Genomic DNA, 18,276 nt, shown 5'->3' on the forward strand with positions numbered 1-18,276 from the left:
GTTATTGCAGGCTGGTGAAACGCGTTATTGCTTTTTTTTCCGGGACCGTGCCGCCACGGGAGGACATGCATGTCCGATGTTTAGCCGGGCGTATGCCAGCAGCCTTGCATTGCCACAACTTCTTGTGAGCAATTCCAGCAGCTCGTTGCCCCATGCGACGCAGTGTGAGTAAGCCTACATAGTAAGGCTGGGACCAGCGTTCAAAACGCAAGGGAACACGAGACTGTACGTGATTCACCCAGGAACCGGGGGGGGGGGGGGGGGGGGGTTGAGGATTTCAGGCTAATAATGCGTGTCTCCTACTGCTGGTAAATAGTGCTGTAGAGTGGCAGTAAGGAGATGACCGACTTCGCACCGTACGGCATTCTTCCATGAGACTTGGCGGCACAGTGGGCATGGCAATCTGTCACACCATTGCTCCGACTTTAGACACCCGATTACTTTAGTGTCAAAGCCAATCAGGCTGTTTATGATACTGCAAGCTCCACGTTTTTTCAGCGTTTAGCTGTTTTGTGCAATAATTTGCTAATTGATCCACCAAACAATCTCCTCGAGGGCCCAGGGTGGCGGCAGCTTGGCCGGAGATAACTCGGGAGTCGGAATCTTGCACCGAGATCTTCGGGGGAAAACATTGACTTGCGGTAGGTACGCAGGTGCTCCGTAGCGTGGCTAAGCTTCGCGCGGGGTAACTGCTGGCCGACTGCTGGCCGACTGCTAACACTGCTGACGGACTGCTGACGTCAAGCGGCCTGGCCGTGCCACACCACTCACGCATACTCCGTACCCCTCAATCTGATACCTCTTCTCTCTGCCTGTCGACCTCACTCAATGCTCAAAGTGCTCTTTCCAACATTTGAAACTTGACCGTCGTCTCTGCACACGCTGACTCGGAAAAAATGTCCGATACCGTGGGAAAGGTCCGTATATTGAATGACTGCAGCAGAACATGAAGCGCGGCCCCGCCCCCTTCACACGTTCAACCTCGTGCTGCGAAGCAACCGAGACGGAAATCGTTGACAAGTGCCCGAGCAACAGACCATCACCTGCAAAGCGGCTGTAGCCTGGGAGGCCAGCAAAGAGCTCTCCATTGAAGATGTCGAGGTCGCCCCCCCCAAGGCTCACGAGGTCCGAATCCACATCTACTACACAGGCGTGTGCCACACAGGTTAGGCCACAGGACGGCGCCTGGCGAGATGCCGTACTCGCAGCATTCTAACCAGCGGCGACCAGATGCATACACTCTGTCTGGAAAGGACCCCGAGGGGGCTTTCCCCATCGTCTTGGGACACGAAGGTGCCGGCATTGTTGAATCTGTCGGTGAAGGTGTCACGAACGTGAAGCCCGGGGATCATGTCATCGCTCTCTAGTACGTATCTGGCCCTGAGCCTGAAAATGGGACGACCCAAAACACGCGCTCGCGCACAGCGGCTGACGGGGTAAATGACGGGGAAGCACCCCAGAGTGTAAGGAATGCAAGTTTTGCAAATCGGGAAAGACGAACCTGTGCGGCAAGATTCGTGCCACTCAGGGCAAGGGAGTGATGCCAGACGGCACCTCGCGCTTCAGGTGCAAAGGCAAGGACCTCCTCCACTTCATGGGAACCTCGACCTTTTCGCAGTACACCGTCGTCGCCGACATCTCCGTGGTCGCGGTCCAGCCCGAGGCTCCCATGGACCGCACCTGTCTGCTGGGATGTGGCATCACCACGGGCTACGGCGCAGCCCGTGTGACGGCCAATGTGGAGGAGGGCTCCAACATTGCCGTCTTTGGTGCGGGCTGCGTGGGCCTTTCCGTCGTCCAGGGAGCCGTTGTCAACAAGGCTGGCAGGATAATCGTGACGGATGTCAACCCGGCCAAGGAGGCGTGGGCCAAGAAGTTTGGTGCCACTGACTTTGTGAATCCCAACGACCTGAAGGGCCAGACGATTGTCGAAAAGCTCATTGAAATGACCGACGGAGGCTGCGACTACACGTTTGACTGCACCGGCAACGTCAGCGTCATGCGAGCTGCCCTTGAAGCTTGCCACAAGGGCTGGGGCGAGAGCATCATCATCGGTGTCGCCGCTGCCGGCCAGGAGATTTCTACAAGACGTAAGTAACACACACGCCCCCCCTCCAGGGCTCAGCGTCGGCGCTGCTATTTTGCTTCTTTATCCTCCTCCGTCCCTAACAGGCAGTGCAGCGTTTCAACTTGTCACCGGCCGCGTCTGGAAAGGTTGTGCGTTCGGAGGCATCAAGGGACGCAGCCAGCTCCCAGGTCTGGTGGGCGACTACATGAGCGGTGCTTTGAAGGTGGACGAATTCATCACCCATCGAAAGTCGTTGAGCGAGATCAACTCTGCTTTCGAGTTGATGAAGAGCGGCGACTGCATCCGCTGCGTGATTGACATGAGGAAATTGTAAGGGACTTGAGAAACAGAAAACGGAGGTTGAAGGGGAATGAAGTCCAAGGCGAGGCGAGGCGAGGCATTGGTCACTTTGGGGGCAAGCAGGATGATACAACAGGTGCGTGGAATGGCCCGGTGCACGAATCAAGGAACCCTGATGGCCTGGCCCAGCGTGCGCAATTGCAATCGCAATGCGGCCGTAATTCAAGCCCCCCAGCCTCGTTTCATTGAGCACCTGACTACCTTTTGAGTTGAGCATGGACGCACGGATTGGGGCGCAAGGTCGATCGCCATCGTAGCCACTCGAGGGGATTACTTACATACATAGTCCATCCCCCTGCGGATTTGGGGCGCGAACACACATAAAAAGGTACTTACTACCGAGTACTGCGTGCTCAAATCCGCTACTGTGTGTTCATGTGCTCCCTCCACATCAAAGCGACTCCTCACAAGACGCTTTTCACGCGCGGAAACAAGCCCATAGCCAGTCAGGCTCGCGTCGGTAAAAGCCGCCTGAAATGTGCCACATATGAACGTTGATGATGCTTTCAAAGGCGGGCAAAATGCAACACGAACTTTTTGCTCCGTGGCCGATCCGATCCGCTTGGACACCAGCCCGATCGATCCCTGCTGCGGAATGCAGCAGCGCAATGATGCGTAGGAAAAGGAAGGTGGTGATGATAGCTTAGCAGTACTTTATCGGCAAGACAAGACGTGAGAGAGAAATGACCATCCGGTACCTGCTATATCGGGCGCTGTGCCTGATATGTGAGGCTGCAGGGGCTACATGACTCATACGGCCCGGCTAGCCAACAGCTCGGCTAGTCAGACGGCGCCGCACAGCAACAAAGGCGCACAAAGTCTGCATGTGCCCAAGCAGAGCACGTCAAGCAGACTCAGCAGAGCCTGTAAACATAGCCCTCAACACCTGCCCCTCGCACCGCGGCAAATCAGCTTATCCCGGGGCCCGACGCCCGACGCCCGACGCCCTACGCCCGGCAGCGAATTCGGTCCCCAGCAACCGAACCGGCCCAGCCAGCCGACCATACCAGCGGCCCGACCTCCTTTGCCCCCCCCCCCCCCCGGTCCACCACAGCGATGCGGTCGTCGAGGATATCCAAAGACACGGCCAAGCTGTTCCAGCGCCAGGCCTCCCCCTCCGGCGGCACCGGCACCGGCGCCGGCGCCGTCCGTCGCATCACCCGGTCCCTCGCCCGCTTCGCCGCGCCGCAGAATGGCCCCCGAACCCCCGACATGGAAGACTGGGCCAGCCCGCCGGCCAAGAAGCGCCGCCGCCGCAGGAGCTCCGACTCGCCCGCGGGGGCCGCCGTCAAGGCCGAACCGCCGGAGCAGTCGCCGGTGGGCGCGCCCTGCTCGCCGCCCAGGCCGCCGCGGGCTCGCAAGCCGGCCGCGCGGACAGCACGCCCTCCCGCGGGGGGGGCGGCCGTCTCGCCCCCCCCGGGCTGGGAGGCCACGTACAACGCCGTCAAGCGCATGCGGGCTCCCGGAGGCGCGGCCCACGGCGCCGCCGTCGACACCATGGGCTGCGAGAGGCTGGCGGACCGGGACGCGTCCCCCCGGGACCAGAGGTTCCACACGCTCATCGCCCTCATGCTCTCCAGCCAGACAAAGGACACGGTCAACGCGGCAGCCATGCACAGGCTGAAGACGGAGCTGCCGGCCCACAGGGCAGGCGCCCCGGCGGGCTTGAACCTCGAAAACGTGCTGGCCGTGGATGCCGACCTGCTGAACGGCCTGATCTGGGCGGTGGGATTCCACAACAACAAGACAAAGTAAAAAAAAAAAAAAAAAAAAAAAAAAAAGACATCCCCCCCCCTTTCCCTTTCTCTCGTTGCCGAGTCCTAAAATCCTCCCCCACCACTAGGTACATAAAGCAGGCGGCCGTGCGGCTCCGCGACGAGTGGAACGGCGACATCCCCGACACGGTCGCCGGGCTGACGTCGCTGCCGGGCGTCGGCCCCAAGATGGCCTACCTCTGCCTGTCGGCGGCGTGGGGCCGCACCGAGGGCATCGGCGTCGACGTGCACGTCCACCGCATCACCAACCTGTGGGGATGGAACACGACCAGGAACCCCGAGGACACCCGCCTGGCCCTGCAGTCGTGGCTGCCCCGCGACAAGTGGCGCGAGATCAACTGGCTGCTGGTGGGCTTTGGCCAGACCGTCTGCCTGCCGGTCGGCCGGCGCTGCGGCGATTGCGATCTGGGCGTCGGCGGGCTGTGCAAGGCTGCCGAGCGGAGCAAGGTCGCCGGGAGGAAGAGGACAACGCGAGAGGTGTTGAAGAAGGAGGAGGAGGAGGAGGAGCACACATCCCCTGCCATGGAAGAGGAAAAGCCAGTGTGAGCTACCGGGGCGAATCAAGGTGTTTGAAAAACGACACAGGAAACAGCTGGCATGGCATCGAAGGTGGGAGCAGGTGGGGTTTCGTTGTTTCCATATGGGATGCTTGCCGCTAACGAGGACACGGAGGAAATCATGGCGGTCTGTAGACAAGAACCCTGCAGGTTCGGACTGCCGACCATTTGCAGGCAAAGACGGTGGCGGATGCATGCATGCGTGCCCTACGAGTACGGGGTCCGTCCAAGCCCCCCAATCAAGTCACCTTGCTGGCTGGGAGTTTGCACGTCCCTGCCGAGCAACTGGCTAGTCGTTGGATCATGGATCATGGATACCCAACGTCGCCGAGCCGTTACGCTGCGGGTTCTCGAGAAAAGGATGGATCCGATGCCGTCAGGCGCCACAATGGAGACTCGATTCACGTAGCTCTGCCAGTCCTGCAGGTGACGTCTCGGGAAGAAATCAACAAATTCGGTGGATGCCCGACACGTGCTACGTACGGCCAACGCCCTCCCCTCCCCGTCTGTTTATTTTGCAACTCTGCAACTCTGCGGCGCAAAGCCCAGTCCCGCGGGTCGGTCGTGTCAATGCATCCATTCGGAAAGAATCAGGACCCGAGCAATAGGAAGACGACCTTGTCGGGATTCAAAATGCCGCGTGAGACAGTTCCACGCACGCGGATATGTAGATTGAGATGAGCCAATTAAAAAGGAACAAAAAAAACCGTTGCGCCGTGCGACTGAAAACCGCTACTTCCCTACCCGAGCTGAATTATTAGTAGAATACAACGGGCAGTCCTGTTCGCCTCCTATACCCTCTCCCCTCCTAGAAGGGGAAAAAAGAAGAAAAAAAAAAAAAAAAAAACCCCGCAACCCGGTGTCAATCGCTCGAGTAGAAAAGTGTAAGAGAGGTAGAGTAAAATCGTGCAGTCGTGTCCCCCGTGCGTGACTTGACGAGGTGAAGAGCCCGTGCTTTGTCTTGGTGTGCCAGGGCGCCTTCCGATGGCAGGGTTTCACCAGCCGTCGGCGCGGATTCGGAGGGTTTTGGTTTTCGGCAACAAGCAGGCTGGAGCTGCCACAAGGCGGGAGAGTTGGGGAGGTGCCAGCAAGTCATCATCGTGAGCCGGCATCAACGGAGCTCGTTGCTGCCCGTCCTACACGCCACGGATGACTTGCGTTCGCTCCGCTTCCAGCTGTGCGGCGTTGCGCTCGTGCGATTGCTTCTTACACTGCAGAGAGAAGAAGATAGGCAGGAGGGTTAGCGAGAAGAATCTTGGGGGAAACCCGGGGCGGGCTGACGTACGTCCTCGAGGCCGCTGCACTTGTGGTCCTCCAACAGGCGGTGCTTGCCGCAGAAATGGCCGTTGCAGAAGCCGCAGTCGCCGACGATGCGCTGAGCGGGCTCGCGGCACTCCTTGGCGCCGCATCGGATCTTTTTGGGAGCCATTTGATGGTATGTGTGCGTGTGTGTGCGTGTGTGTGTGTGTGTGTGGTTTTGCTCCGTCGAGTTTGAGGTCAAGGGGGCCGTTGCGCTTTGGCTGTCGGAAAGGCGGCAAGCGTCGTTCGTCAAGGGGGGGGGGGGGGGGGGTGGATAAAGGCCAAAAAAGGTGAGCAAGGCGGTAGACGGGAAGTCGACTTCTGGGATGTTCCACGAGGCGAGCAACGGCGGAAGCTGGGCTTGAAGCCAGAAACAGCCAGAAAAACAGACGGGAATGTCAAGGGAAGAAGGAAGGAAGGAAGAAGGGGGATGGGATGCTTCAAGCTTGGGACAAGGTCAGGAGGAAGATTACAAAGCCGACCAGCCCAGCCCGCGAACAATGAGGACCGGCGGGCCTTTATAGGCACGGGATGCCTGGAGGGCGGCGCCATGAATGACTGACTGACTGACTGGCTGACTGACTGGCGGCATGGCGGCATTGGCGGCATGTGGACTCGCTGGAGTCTGGGCAGTTGGGGCCCTTGCTCTCCTTGAAGGGGTCAGCCTGTCTTGGCCACACCAGGTTAAGGTCTGGTCTGGTCTGGTACATGTGTACTCTGTACTGTACCCTCTTGAACGGCGGACAGACTCGAGAGGATAGCGAGCGCCAGCCACCTAGCCCAACGGGGCGGGTCCCAGGGTCTGTCTGGTCGGCGGCTGGCGGCTGGCAAAACGCATGCGCCCCCCAGCCGTCGTCATTGAACCACTGGCCCAGCACGGAGGTACTTGAGTACATGTGACTTGCAAGTAAAGTTGGTTTTTTCTGGCCTCCACCCGCAGGAAGACGGCATCCGAGGCCTCCGATAACGGCGCCGCCTTGGACTTGGACGCAGTTTAAGCTGTTCAGGTCTGGTCTGGTCTGCCTGGTCTGGTACGCTGCGGCGCAGGGTGGCCAGACAACGCTGGCATTGACCGCAGCCAGAGCCTGGGCCTCCCTGCTGCTGGAGCGCACATTACGGCTGTGGAGGAAAGCACATCCATCATCACGTGCAAGATGATGCAGCAATCAATGCCCTTTGCGCTCAATGGCACGATGCATGGCTTCATTCATTCGTCCCGGTACCCCAGAAAGACGAGAGCTAAAAAAAAAAAAAAAAGAAAAAAAAGAAAACAAGCTTGCGATGGGGGCCTGGACGACTCATCCGCCGACTTGTCTGTCGCTCAGCATGCCTGGTGGTTCTTGTCCCGCATCACAGCCAGGTCACGGCCAGGTCACGTCTGGTCTCTTTCAATCGCTGGTGCTTTCGGCCATGACCCGACCAGCTCTGTCTGGGGCGTCGTCGCACGCTAGCTACCTAGGTAGGCGCCAAAACGCCATTGCTCGCTCTCGATTGCCCCCGCGATTCGTGTGACCGAGGTCTTGCGGGCGGCAGGGGGGTGACGAGAACACGGGTCAAGTTGACGGGGGACAGGAGCCAGCGCGGCAAGCCAGCTTGTTTGGGGGAACCTTTGAGCCAAGAGCGCCGACTGGTCGGCCGCTCTGCTGCGTTGCATTGGATGGTGCCATGGTGGACGTGGACGGTGGATCATGGATGAACGATGAACGATGAACGATGGATCATGCATGGACCATGGACGGAGCTTATTGATGCTTATCGCGATAACGCAGCAGGTCAGGTCAATTGGGTTCGTTCGCATGCACCCAGACGCCGGAGCCGCGTGTTGGCATGCCGTCTGGTCCCTTTTGTCTGCCTTCCCCCCCCCCCCCCCCCCATGTCCATGTCGGGCTGCGAAAGCTGGGGGCTGAAAGCAAGCATCTGGGCCCAACGGCTCCGCACCAAGCTATTGCCGCGAGGCAAGTCGTGGCCATTTTTCCTCGTGGTTTTTTTTTTTTTTTTTTTGTCTCGAGGGCGGTTCTGTGATGCCACGCGGAAGGAAACAGATGGTGGCGTGCAAGTCCGAGGCCCTTGTCACGTCGACGTCTAGTCACCAGTCTGCAGCGCGCACCAACGGGCCAGGTATCAAGTACCGACCGGGTGACTCGAGGCCCCTGGCACGATAAGCACGCCGGTAAGTACCTACCTAGGTACCCAGGTCCTCCGCGCTCAACTCTCCCGAATCCGCTGACCGCGGCCACAGCCTCCCTCGGCGAGGCCGAAAGTCATCCACCGATCGTGTGGCCGCCCGCCCTTTCTTGCACCGACGGTCACGATTTTTTGGTCGTGTGTTGGAGCATGGCACCGACCCTGCCCAGGCGGTAGTAAGAATTCAGCAAGTATTGATTGATTGATTGACTGACCCAAGGTGGTTGAGGTACCTTGCAATTTGCCACCCGCCAATGGGGCTTGAAACTCCGCGGCCTCCTGACAAGTGAGTCTGTGAGGGGCGAAGTCGGAGGCACTGCAGGCAAGGCAGTAAGAGGTACATAGGTACCTATGTCGGTACATGTACCTAGCCGGAACAATGGGTGGCACTTGCCCTGGGGATCGGCGCCGCGGGCAGGCAGCTGGGCTGCTCGGCGGCCAGATTGCTGTCGGAGATTACATGTAGGGTTCATGCCACTGCACACCGCTAACCCGCGGCTTCGCAGGCCCCGTCGGGCAGTGTCAGGAAGCAGGGAGAGAAAGCGGTATATTGTAAAGGGTTGACCTGACCTGTCTCAATAGTACTTAGGTCACCAGCTATTTATAGTGGGCACGGGGGTAACCCTAAGGGGCTACTATTCCCTCGGTTATATGTGCCACATTCGTATCCGGATATTCCCGACATATATGATGATCTACTGGTATCCCCGCCGATACACCCCCCTAGGATGTGCTTTATCGAGCATATCCTGCTATATAGCTAATTCCCATAGAAAATAAGATAGCAAATAGAACTATAGAAGTTATTATACTATAGCAAGAAGAGCGGTAGAGGCGCTATTATTGAAAATAATCCTTAGGGGTAAAAATGCCCCTATTTGCATATATCGTTATGAGGAACGTAAAAGATAACAGAAAATAACAATAAACCATAAAATTCAGGTCCATACAGGAAAATATATGCGGCTATTGAAACGCATCTTTTAATCTATTTAATGAGCATCCTTATTATCCTCTTTATAAGGCATTTCCTTAATATCATAATAAATATTATGAGATTGTCCGGCATCGCGGGAGCCTTTTAATACTACTAGCCCTAGCTAATAGTAAAAGGTTTCGAATTTCTAGCCTATTAGGGGCTTAATAAAACCGTTAGCAATCATATTACCTATAGGAACCTATATAATATTAATAGAGCCTTTCTAGACTTCCTGCCGCAATTAGTAATAATAAATATTAACGTAATAGAGCCGGGTTATAAGTTTAAAAAACTCTTCCTTTAATAGGCGAATAGTCTGGATATTATTGCACTAAATAGTAGGGACATTTTATACTAAATGAAGCCCAACTTCCTCATATAGCCTATAGAACGCGATAACCTCTTTCGCGGTATATGAAATCGCCAGTAATTTAGCTTCTATAGATAATGTTGTTATAGTATCCTATTGACTAGTTTTATATACAATCGGGCCACTAAATAGCTTGATTATATATCCTTATGAGCTGCATTGGGATATAATATCGTCAGCAAAAGATGCATCTAAATATACCTATATTTCTAGGTTATTGGCACTGAATTTAATAGTAGTATTCTTCTAAGCATAGCCATAGTTAAGGGCCTTCCTTACCGCACGCAAATAGTCTAAACTAGGATTTTAAAGGAAGCAGGAAAGCTGCGATCCAATATAGCCTAGTTTAGGCCTAGTAATTATAATCGGATATACTAATGATCCTACTATTAACTAGTATCGCTGAGTATTATTGGGTTTAGCCGTTCCATTATACTTCTTAAGTCTCGCGGCGTTTAATAGGTGCTTAGGGGGTTCCTTTCCGTTAAAGGAGGTAAGGTTATATTTAATCGCGAGCTTATCGAAGTACGCCCTCTAGGTAAGCTATAGCTTCCCTTCTATACGGTCGCGAATAACCTTAATCGCTAGGAACTAATATAACTCGCTAAGGTCCTTAATCTTAAAAGCGCCTATTAATGCAGCATAAAATAACTTAAATGCCTCTGCTTATAACTTATAGTATAAGACGACTAGGTTATCCACATAGAAGAATACGATAAGGGTATCATTAATAAAGATATAGGGGTCCTTATAGACCTATATAAAGCCCCTTTCTATTAGGAATCGTAATAGCTCTTTAAACTATAGCAATAGCGACCTTTAAAGCCCGTAAAGGGTATATAATAGCTTAATATATAAATAACTATTGTGAAATCCATTAGGCTATTTATAATAGACAGTCTCGTTAAGTAGCGCATTTAGGAAGGCTATAATAAAGTCGTATTAGTGCGTATCTAGGTCAAAATAATACGTTAGGGCTATTAGGAGGCGAAAAGTATATGCCGCAAGCGCGGCAGCCTAGGTATTACGAAGGTCGAAAGGTTATTAATTATTATAAACGTATAATCGGGCCTTATAACCAGTAAAGAAGCTATCTTAATCCTATTTATAGGCGAATACCTACTTTAGGTCTAATAGCTTGATCTTAGGGTCTATAGATAAATTATTCTAATAAATAATATACCTAATCTCCCTATTAGTAATCTTGCCGTATTCTTCTTTAGCGGCCGCGATAAATTCCTTATATTTAGGGTGCTTTTGAAGCTCCCTCTATATCGCTGGCTCCTTAGGTATATTTATAATATAAGGGGTCTCTATTATAGCTAACGGCTTTATGATAGCTGCTATAAAGACCTTATGAGCCTTCTTCTCTATTTTAATATAAAATATATTATTAAGGGGAGGTATTAGCTTAGTCTAATCGTCTGGCTCGGGCGAAAATAGTAGGGATAGAAGTAATACTTAAGCGTTCGACTCTTCGGGGTAGTTTATAACCTTTAAGTTAATAGCGGTAGGTTAAGGGGCATCGCTAATAGCCTTAATTATATTAATTAGTGTAATGCCCTAATCGATAGCCTTATCTATACCCTATTTAGGGGCAACCTCGTTAGTAAAGGGGTTCTTAATTAGATTCCCCGATGTAATAAGCTTAAAGTTATTAATGATAGGGATTTCCTCTATATTACTAATGAAGGTATTCAGGTTCTCCCTTTATTTAGCTAGTATTAGTAACTATTCCTTATCCTTATAGAAGATCGTCTTATCAAATGTGATATAGCTCGAGTTGAATTAATAGCTTCTCTTTAATAAAAGCACCTAAATTAGGTATTAGGTTGTAAAGATATATCTAGCTAAATAGCCGATATAAGCCCTCTGATTGAGCTTTAGACCGGCGCATAATATCCTATCCTTTATTATTACGTAGGCCTTATATCTGTAAGCGCGAAGGTAGTGAATATAAGGGTGTATATCTTCCGGTAGATATCCCTAGGCAGGCCGATTCCATTAAAGCTAAAGTTAAAGGATTTAAAGTAGCGATTTCTAGTTATTATAAGATGATTTCTAAGGCATACGATTTAATAGATATACTGCTGCTTCTGCCGTAATAGGCTATAGATCCTTAGGGAATCCTGCTTATATACTTAGAAGTAATATCTTTATCTTTAATACCCCCCTAGAATATTTAGTATAACCGTTCTAATATTAGTAACTAGGGCTTAATAACCGAAGCATAATGCCTTTCTGCTTAGCTTCTTCCCAACTTTATAATATCTAAAGCGCTATTTCGTTATTAGAGATAACTATCGCGATTTTTACGTTATATAGGCGTAGAACCTAATGCTTGAAGGTTAACTAATAACCTAGAAGGTCTAATTTCCTAGGTATTATAAATATTAACCTTATTCCTATAAATCGGCAGGTGAATAATATGATATATTTATTACTATTAAAAGTAGGTAATTATACGAAAAGGTTAAAAGATACAACCTTAAAGGGTTCCTAAGGTATTAATGCCTTTTATAGGCATCGTGAAATCTACTATGTAATTTTCACGCTACTATAAACCTTATAATCCGATTTTGCCTGCTTAAGAGGTATATTTAATATATCTTTGAAGATATAATCTATTAGATCCCTTCCTAGGTGCCTAAATCGGGCGTACTATATAGTATAAGGTGTTTTTATTAAAATCTTTAGCTAGCGATTGTCTCCTCGAGCTAAATAGGTATATTAAGGCTTTTCTTCTCTAAAATTCCAAGCCTTTATAAGAAATTCGCTTATAGGTATATTGTTTCCGTCTACCTAATATAAAATATAAGGTTTCTCTTTAATTCGGTAGATCTAAAAGATATTTTCTTATATTCTTCCTTTCCTAAGGTAAATTCTATCCGTCTTAGTGTTCTAATATAATCCTTTCTTCTTTATTAATAATTCTAAAAGAATATTAATAAATATCCCTAGAATATATAGAATATTAGTAAAGGTAATAATTCATCTATCTTTTAGTATGATTTAAATAGTTCTAATACTTTAGACCCTAGTAGTGCCTAATATACCTCGAATATACTGATTGATAGCCTTATTAATATGCAGAAACTACTTTTCGTTATTGAATATATATGCCATTGCATTAGTATCTATAATAATATATGCCTGTAAAGCGGGAGACTCGTTAGAAAAGGACTTAATAGAAACACCTTCTATAGTAAAGGCCTACTTCTTTTTTTCTTTTCCCTTCGATTTAGTCGAGTTATTCTTATTATTATCGTTATTATTATATATATCTTAGAAGGCCTTAAATGCAGCTTATACTTTTTTGCTTTCTTACTTTATCTTTACTATTGCGGCCTTTTTAGTTTCCTTCCGAATCCTTAAGCGGAACTTATTAGGCGCTAAAGAAGGAATAAGAGCCTAATAGCTCTTATAATATAGTCCCTTCTTCTTGATATATGGTTGCTTATAGTATTTATAGGGCAATAATTCTAACGATAGTTCTTTTGAAGCTAAAGCTAAAGTTATACCGGTAGTATTCCTAGGGGCGGCGGCGGCCTTTAATAAAGGCTTTCCTTTAATAGTAAATACAGCATACTTCCCTTTAGTAGTAATATTCCTTTTTTCTTAAAGCTTTACCTACTGCCTTATATCTTTAATAATCTCACGAAAGTTAATATATTGCCCTTACTTCTCGGCCCTAGTAATTTCCCGGTTGATATTATCCTAAATGCTAGGATACTTCTGAGAGAGGGCTTTCGCTAATATATTAGCAGGCTTATTCCCTAATAGGAGGACTAAGCTACTTTATTCTAATCGGTCGTAAATAGTTAATACTTCACTAAGCCATTCTAAAACGTTATATTTATTGAGATTCCGTTCTATAACCTAAACGAAGTGCTATATAATATGCTTGGTAATAGCGGTCTTTACTAGCTATATACGCTTAATAAGGATACGTAATTTATCCTTTATTATCGACCTTATTGCTATTATCTGCTTGAATTCTGGGCCGAGGGTTGTATTAAACTACTCTATATATTTAGAAAGGGCCTGTTTTAGCTCGGTATAATTATGCCGGTCGTTTCTTAATATAATATTAATGAGAGTAGCCTATTCGTTAGGGCCTAGGCTATCTAGGATTTATCTCCATTTGAAATAATTATTCGGGTCTTTTAGCTATTAGTCTGGCTGCAAATAGCTTCGCATTGCGGCTGCCTTTAACGCCGAGGCTGCCCTTATATTCTTAGAAGGACTACTTTCTATTAGTATTTCTCTTAATATCGATACCGACGATTGTATTAGAATAGGTCGATATAGTTAAAGCATAACATCCTTAGGTTTATTAAGGATTATCGCTTAATTAGGATTAATGAGATCCTATACCTTCCTTACCTAAGCCTCGCTCTAAATATAATTATACTAGATATCCTACTTATATCGGGATATTAGAATATATGTAGGTTTATTGTAATTAATTATATCGGTACCTATCTTTGCTGTCTATAACGTTCTAGGCATAAAAGGCTGATTACCTGACTGAATAGGTTAATTATAGATAAAGTTAAACTACGAAAGAATATCGCGATCTTCTGAATAGTTTCCTTTTTATTATAGGAGGCTATACGAGTATAATAGCAATACGAGGTTTCAATAGATCTAGTAGGAATCTACTATCACACCTCAATAGGTATCCGATAAAGGCGGTAATTATAGTACAATCTTAGATATCGAACGATATAGTGCTGTGGCACCTAATAAAAGGATGAGAATGAGGTTATTGTATTATTTTACGCAATTGCTACTATGTCAGGAAGCAGGGAGAGAAAGCGGTATATTATAAAGGGTTGACCTGACCTATCTCAATAGTACTCAGGTCACCAGCTATTTATAGTGGGCACGGGGGTAACCCTAAGGGGCTACTGTTCCCTCGGTTACATGTGCCATATTCGTATCCGGATATTCCCGACATATATGATGATCCACCGGTATCCCCGCCGACAGGCAGGCATCAATTCCAGGCCTCCCCGGCCGGGCCGTCAGACAGTTAGTGTTATTGGTGCGGCAATTGGCGGATGCACATGGCATTCCAAGTCACCTCGAGGTTGGTTACCTATTGGTTCCATATTCTTCTCTGTACGTGCGCATTCATCGCATTTCATCCGTCTGTTTCCCTCCCCGCAGAGACATGCCATCATGATCTCGTCGAGCAAGTGTATGTTATGAGGTACCTAACCTAGGTATGTATGTAGCGTATGTAGTGTCACTGTTTCCTTTATAAATCGGTTGAAAAGGCAACAATCGCCACTGCTTGTCAGCCAATCCGCCGAGGTTGATATGGCGAGACTTTTATCCACCAGACGCCTTCTTCTGCTTTGCTGTGCTTATTTCTCTCTCTTTATAGGAAAGAAGCTCACCACCGTGGTGGGTGGATGGATGGCTGATCCAGCTGATTCAAGAAATACAGAGCGCGGGTAGAAACTGCGTCGCAAAAAAGCAGCTTCCCGCGCAAAAATCAACACTCGTGCCGCAGCGAGGACTCGAACCTCGGTTTCCAGTGAATCACTCGGACCACAAACTGGTGTCCTTACCCCTAGACGACTGCGGCGTACTAAAGAATATCTCTGACATGAGAGCAGGCAAAGAAAAATTGCCTGCCGCAGCGAGGACTCGAACCTCGGTTTCCAGTGTTTCGTCGGTTGACTTCCACAAACTGGTGTCCTTACCCCTAGACGACTGCGGCTTTTGGTTGCGAGGTCGGTTCTTAAATCTCACTAGCTGGCCTAGAACCAGAGAGTGTGGGGCTCGCTAGCTTGCTTCTGTTCGGCACGAAATTCGTGGTTTGCTCCTTCCGCCCACTGCTCCCACTACTTGTGCTATGTATTTATCTACCATCTTGCCAAGCACTACGGATTACCGAGTACGTGATGGTAGGAAACGTCTGGTCGGTTCTTCCTGTGCATTGTGGAATGAAACGCTGTAACTCCCGGTAGGGGGTTCATTCGACCAGTCACTCTCACACCTTCGATTTTCTTTTCATTTTCGATGCTTGAAGAATGGCGGAACACGCCGCTGGGCCTGGACGCTTCTTCACATGCAGGTTCCTCCTCCCTTTGGCAGGCTGGTCGATTGTATTGTATTGCGCGACAAAAATGACTGCCAGCAAAGCAACCCGCAGCAACTGGTTGCGTGAAAGCGGAAGTCAGGACAAGTTGCATTCCGCTCTCGGTCCATGACCCCGGCTCGTCGCTCGTCACCAGCGGGCCAATACCGCCTTTCCCACTAAAAGGACCTCAACTAAAAGGCTGCTCCTGGGCCTCGGACCTGTCTTCGGTGGAGTCGCAACGATGAAAACGACTTGCCTCGGCATTCTCCAGACGCCACCTAGCTGTTTGCTGTGCGGAATGACATCCGCCCATCTGCAGCCTCTATGTGTGGAGGAAATCTGAACATCTCTGGCCTGGAGCAATGAGTAATGTTGTGTACTTGAATGGTCTCGTTGAGACAACCGAGAAACAGCGCCAAACATGGAACCTTCTGGTGCTGATGCAGGATTTTTCCAAAAGGTTCCTGTTCTGAAGAACCAAGCCCACGATGACGTGTCTTTCAAGAGGTGTTTCAAACGTAAGTCGCCCAGCTCCCCTTTTCCTTTGCTAGTCCTGTCAACAAGATCAGTCTGCTTTGGGCAGATGTTTGATTCCACGTCGAATGGTCATGTCAAAGATGAACATGGCTGACAGGTCTTTTTGATAGTGTTTCTATCTCAACATGTGATTTCCAAAGCTGGGCCAGAGGTGTCTTCGCTCGGGCAAGACGTCATATCCGATCAAATCTTCACTTGGATCACTGATGCCGAGCATAACAAGCCATACCTCAAAGGCTCTGGCCGAGATGCCTTTGGTCACTGGAAAGGCGAGTTGGTGACGGGTGAGGGATGGCGCAGCCTGCAAGACTTTAGTATCTCCAAGGGGTGCGTTATGCTGCTATTCTTCTTTGCTCCATCTGAGCCCATCTCTTCCCACCCAACCAGAGCGCTGACATTCCTTCGCTGCCATTTCAGCATGGTCGCCACAGGCTATGACTCTCCCTACGGCGCGTACTCCCGACCTCTCCAATTCTTGCGGACGCACTTGTGGGTTGGGTCCTGCGCAAACGTGGGCTGCCCGTCAGCCATGCAAGACGGGGCGGCTTGTCTACTCAGGCGCCACCTCACCGACCCCAAGCTAAGCGCCAGTCTTTCGGCCGAGCAGAGGAAAGTCTTTGAAAATGCCTACAGAAGACTTACATCCCGGAAGCCGGGCTATGCATGGACGAGCGGACAGTGGATGACGGAACGTACCGGTGGCAGCGACGTATCTCTTACCGAGACCGTCGCCACGTATCAACCCGATGGGGCCGCGGGTTTGTTGGCCTCCAAGGAAGACCAGATGCCTCTCGGGCCATGGAGCATCAGCGGCTTCAAGTGGTTCTCCAGCGCAACCGATTCCGAAATGTCTGTCCTGCTCGCACGTACCCAGGCTGGCGGGCTAAGCACCTTTTTGGCTCCCATGCGAAAGCATGATCCACTTGCCGTGACTCTTGGTGGCGAGCCGAAGGAAGATGGAACAGTCCTCAACGGCGTCCGCATTCAGCGGCTGAAGAACAAGTTCGGCACGCAGTCTCTCCCCACGGCGGAGCTGGTCCTGGACAACATGCGCGGTTGGATCGTTGGGCAAGAGGGGCGGGGTATTCATGAAATCAGCAACATCTTGACCCTGACACGAGTTCACTCCGCCGTCGCGGCGGTCGGCGGTGTGGGCCGTGGTCTGGGAATCGCACGAGCCTACGCGCTGGTCCGCGAAGTCGGTGCCGGTAACAAGGCGCGCATGAGGCTCGTTGACAGTCCCTTGCACATGAGAACCCTTGCTAAGCTGTCGGCCGAGTATCACCGCCTGATGCTCATCACCTTTTATACCTCGTATGTTCTCGGAGTTTCCGAGCACGCCCCCGTCGACGGCCGCAGCTCCGCCTCGGAACAGCAGATGTCGCCGGCCCTGCAGGCAGTAACGCCGAGAAAGCAATCCACCGAGCCACTTCTCCGCATCATGACGCAGCTCACAAAGGCATACGTCTGCAAGCCGAGCGTGCCTCTCCTCTTCTCGTGCATGGAGTCCCTCGGCGGTGTGGGCTATCTGGTGAACCAAGACCAAGAGCACCTCAACATTTCCCGCATCTACCGCGACACATGTGTCCTGCCCATCTGGGAGGGCACCACGGACGTCCTCTGCACCGATCTCATCAGAGCCATCAAGCATCGCCACGGAGGCGCAGGCAGCATGGCCGCCTTGGACGAGCTCGTCAAGACGGCCAGTGCGTTCAGGGGCAAGCTCGGCAAACCCAGCGGCTGGGACCCGGTCGAAAAATGGAGCCAGCTGAGAAGCCACGTCGAGAAGACTCCTCAGGCGGACCTAATGGGCGAGGCTAGAGAAGTGGTGTGGGCGCTGGGCGACATCATCGTCTCCTTGCTCCTGTACGTGGATGCCAGTAGCGACGGGAGCGAGGTGGCAAAGGAGATTTTCATACGGTTTCTCGAGGAAAAGTCCGAGTTGAAGAGACGAAGCAGGGCCAGCACAAAGGATGAGCTGATGGCGGATTTGCGAATTGTGTACGGCACGGATGCTGGTAAAGCGCCCGCCAAGCTGTAACTCGAATGT

At 50.6% G+C, this 18,276-nt stretch overlaps 4 protein-coding genes across 4 annotated transcripts; 3 read left to right on the forward strand and 1 right to left on the reverse strand.

Annotated features, from left to right (window-relative positions):
* Window positions 1-896: 896 nt before the first annotated feature.
* UV8b_00364 (uncharacterized protein) lies at window positions 897-2,402 on the forward strand (the record flags this gene model as incomplete). Its single annotated transcript, XM_043137862.1, has 5 exons — window positions 897-917; window positions 1,036-1,165; window positions 1,231-1,366; window positions 1,453-2,090; window positions 2,182-2,402. The coding sequence occupies 5 exons, from the start codon at window positions 897-899 to the stop codon at window positions 2,400-2,402; spliced, it is 1,146 nt and encodes a 381-aa protein (XP_042993796.1).
* A 1,082-nt stretch (window positions 2,403-3,484) lies between these two features.
* UV8b_00365 (uncharacterized protein) lies at window positions 3,485-4,749 on the forward strand (the record flags this gene model as incomplete). The annotated part of the gene is made up of 2 exons (XM_043137863.1): window positions 3,485-4,179; window positions 4,272-4,749. The coding sequence occupies 2 exons, from the start codon at window positions 3,485-3,487 to the stop codon at window positions 4,747-4,749; spliced, it is 1,173 nt and encodes a 390-aa protein (XP_042993797.1).
* Window positions 4,750-5,896: 1,147 nt separating this feature from the next.
* On the reverse strand, window positions 5,897-6,189 carry UV8b_00366 (uncharacterized protein; the record flags this gene model as incomplete). The annotated part of the gene is made up of 2 exons (XM_043137864.1): window positions 5,897-5,971; window positions 6,046-6,189. 2 exons carry the CDS (start codon window positions 6,187-6,189, stop codon window positions 5,897-5,899), a joined length of 219 nt encoding a protein of 72 aa, XP_042993798.1.
* A 9,921-nt stretch (window positions 6,190-16,110) lies between these two features.
* On the forward strand, window positions 16,111-18,267 carry UV8b_00367 (uncharacterized protein; the record flags this gene model as incomplete). The annotated part of the gene is made up of 3 exons (XM_043137865.1): window positions 16,111-16,207; window positions 16,337-16,553; window positions 16,644-18,267. 3 exons carry the CDS (start codon window positions 16,111-16,113, stop codon window positions 18,265-18,267), a joined length of 1,938 nt encoding a protein of 645 aa, XP_042993799.1.
* Between the last annotated feature and the right edge of the window lie 9 nt (window positions 18,268-18,276).

Source organism: Ustilaginoidea virens, chromosome 1 (assembly GCF_000687475.1).
Source record: "Ustilaginoidea virens chromosome 1, complete sequence".
Lineage (NCBI taxonomy): Eukaryota > Fungi > Ascomycota > Sordariomycetes > Hypocreales > Clavicipitaceae > Ustilaginoidea > Ustilaginoidea virens.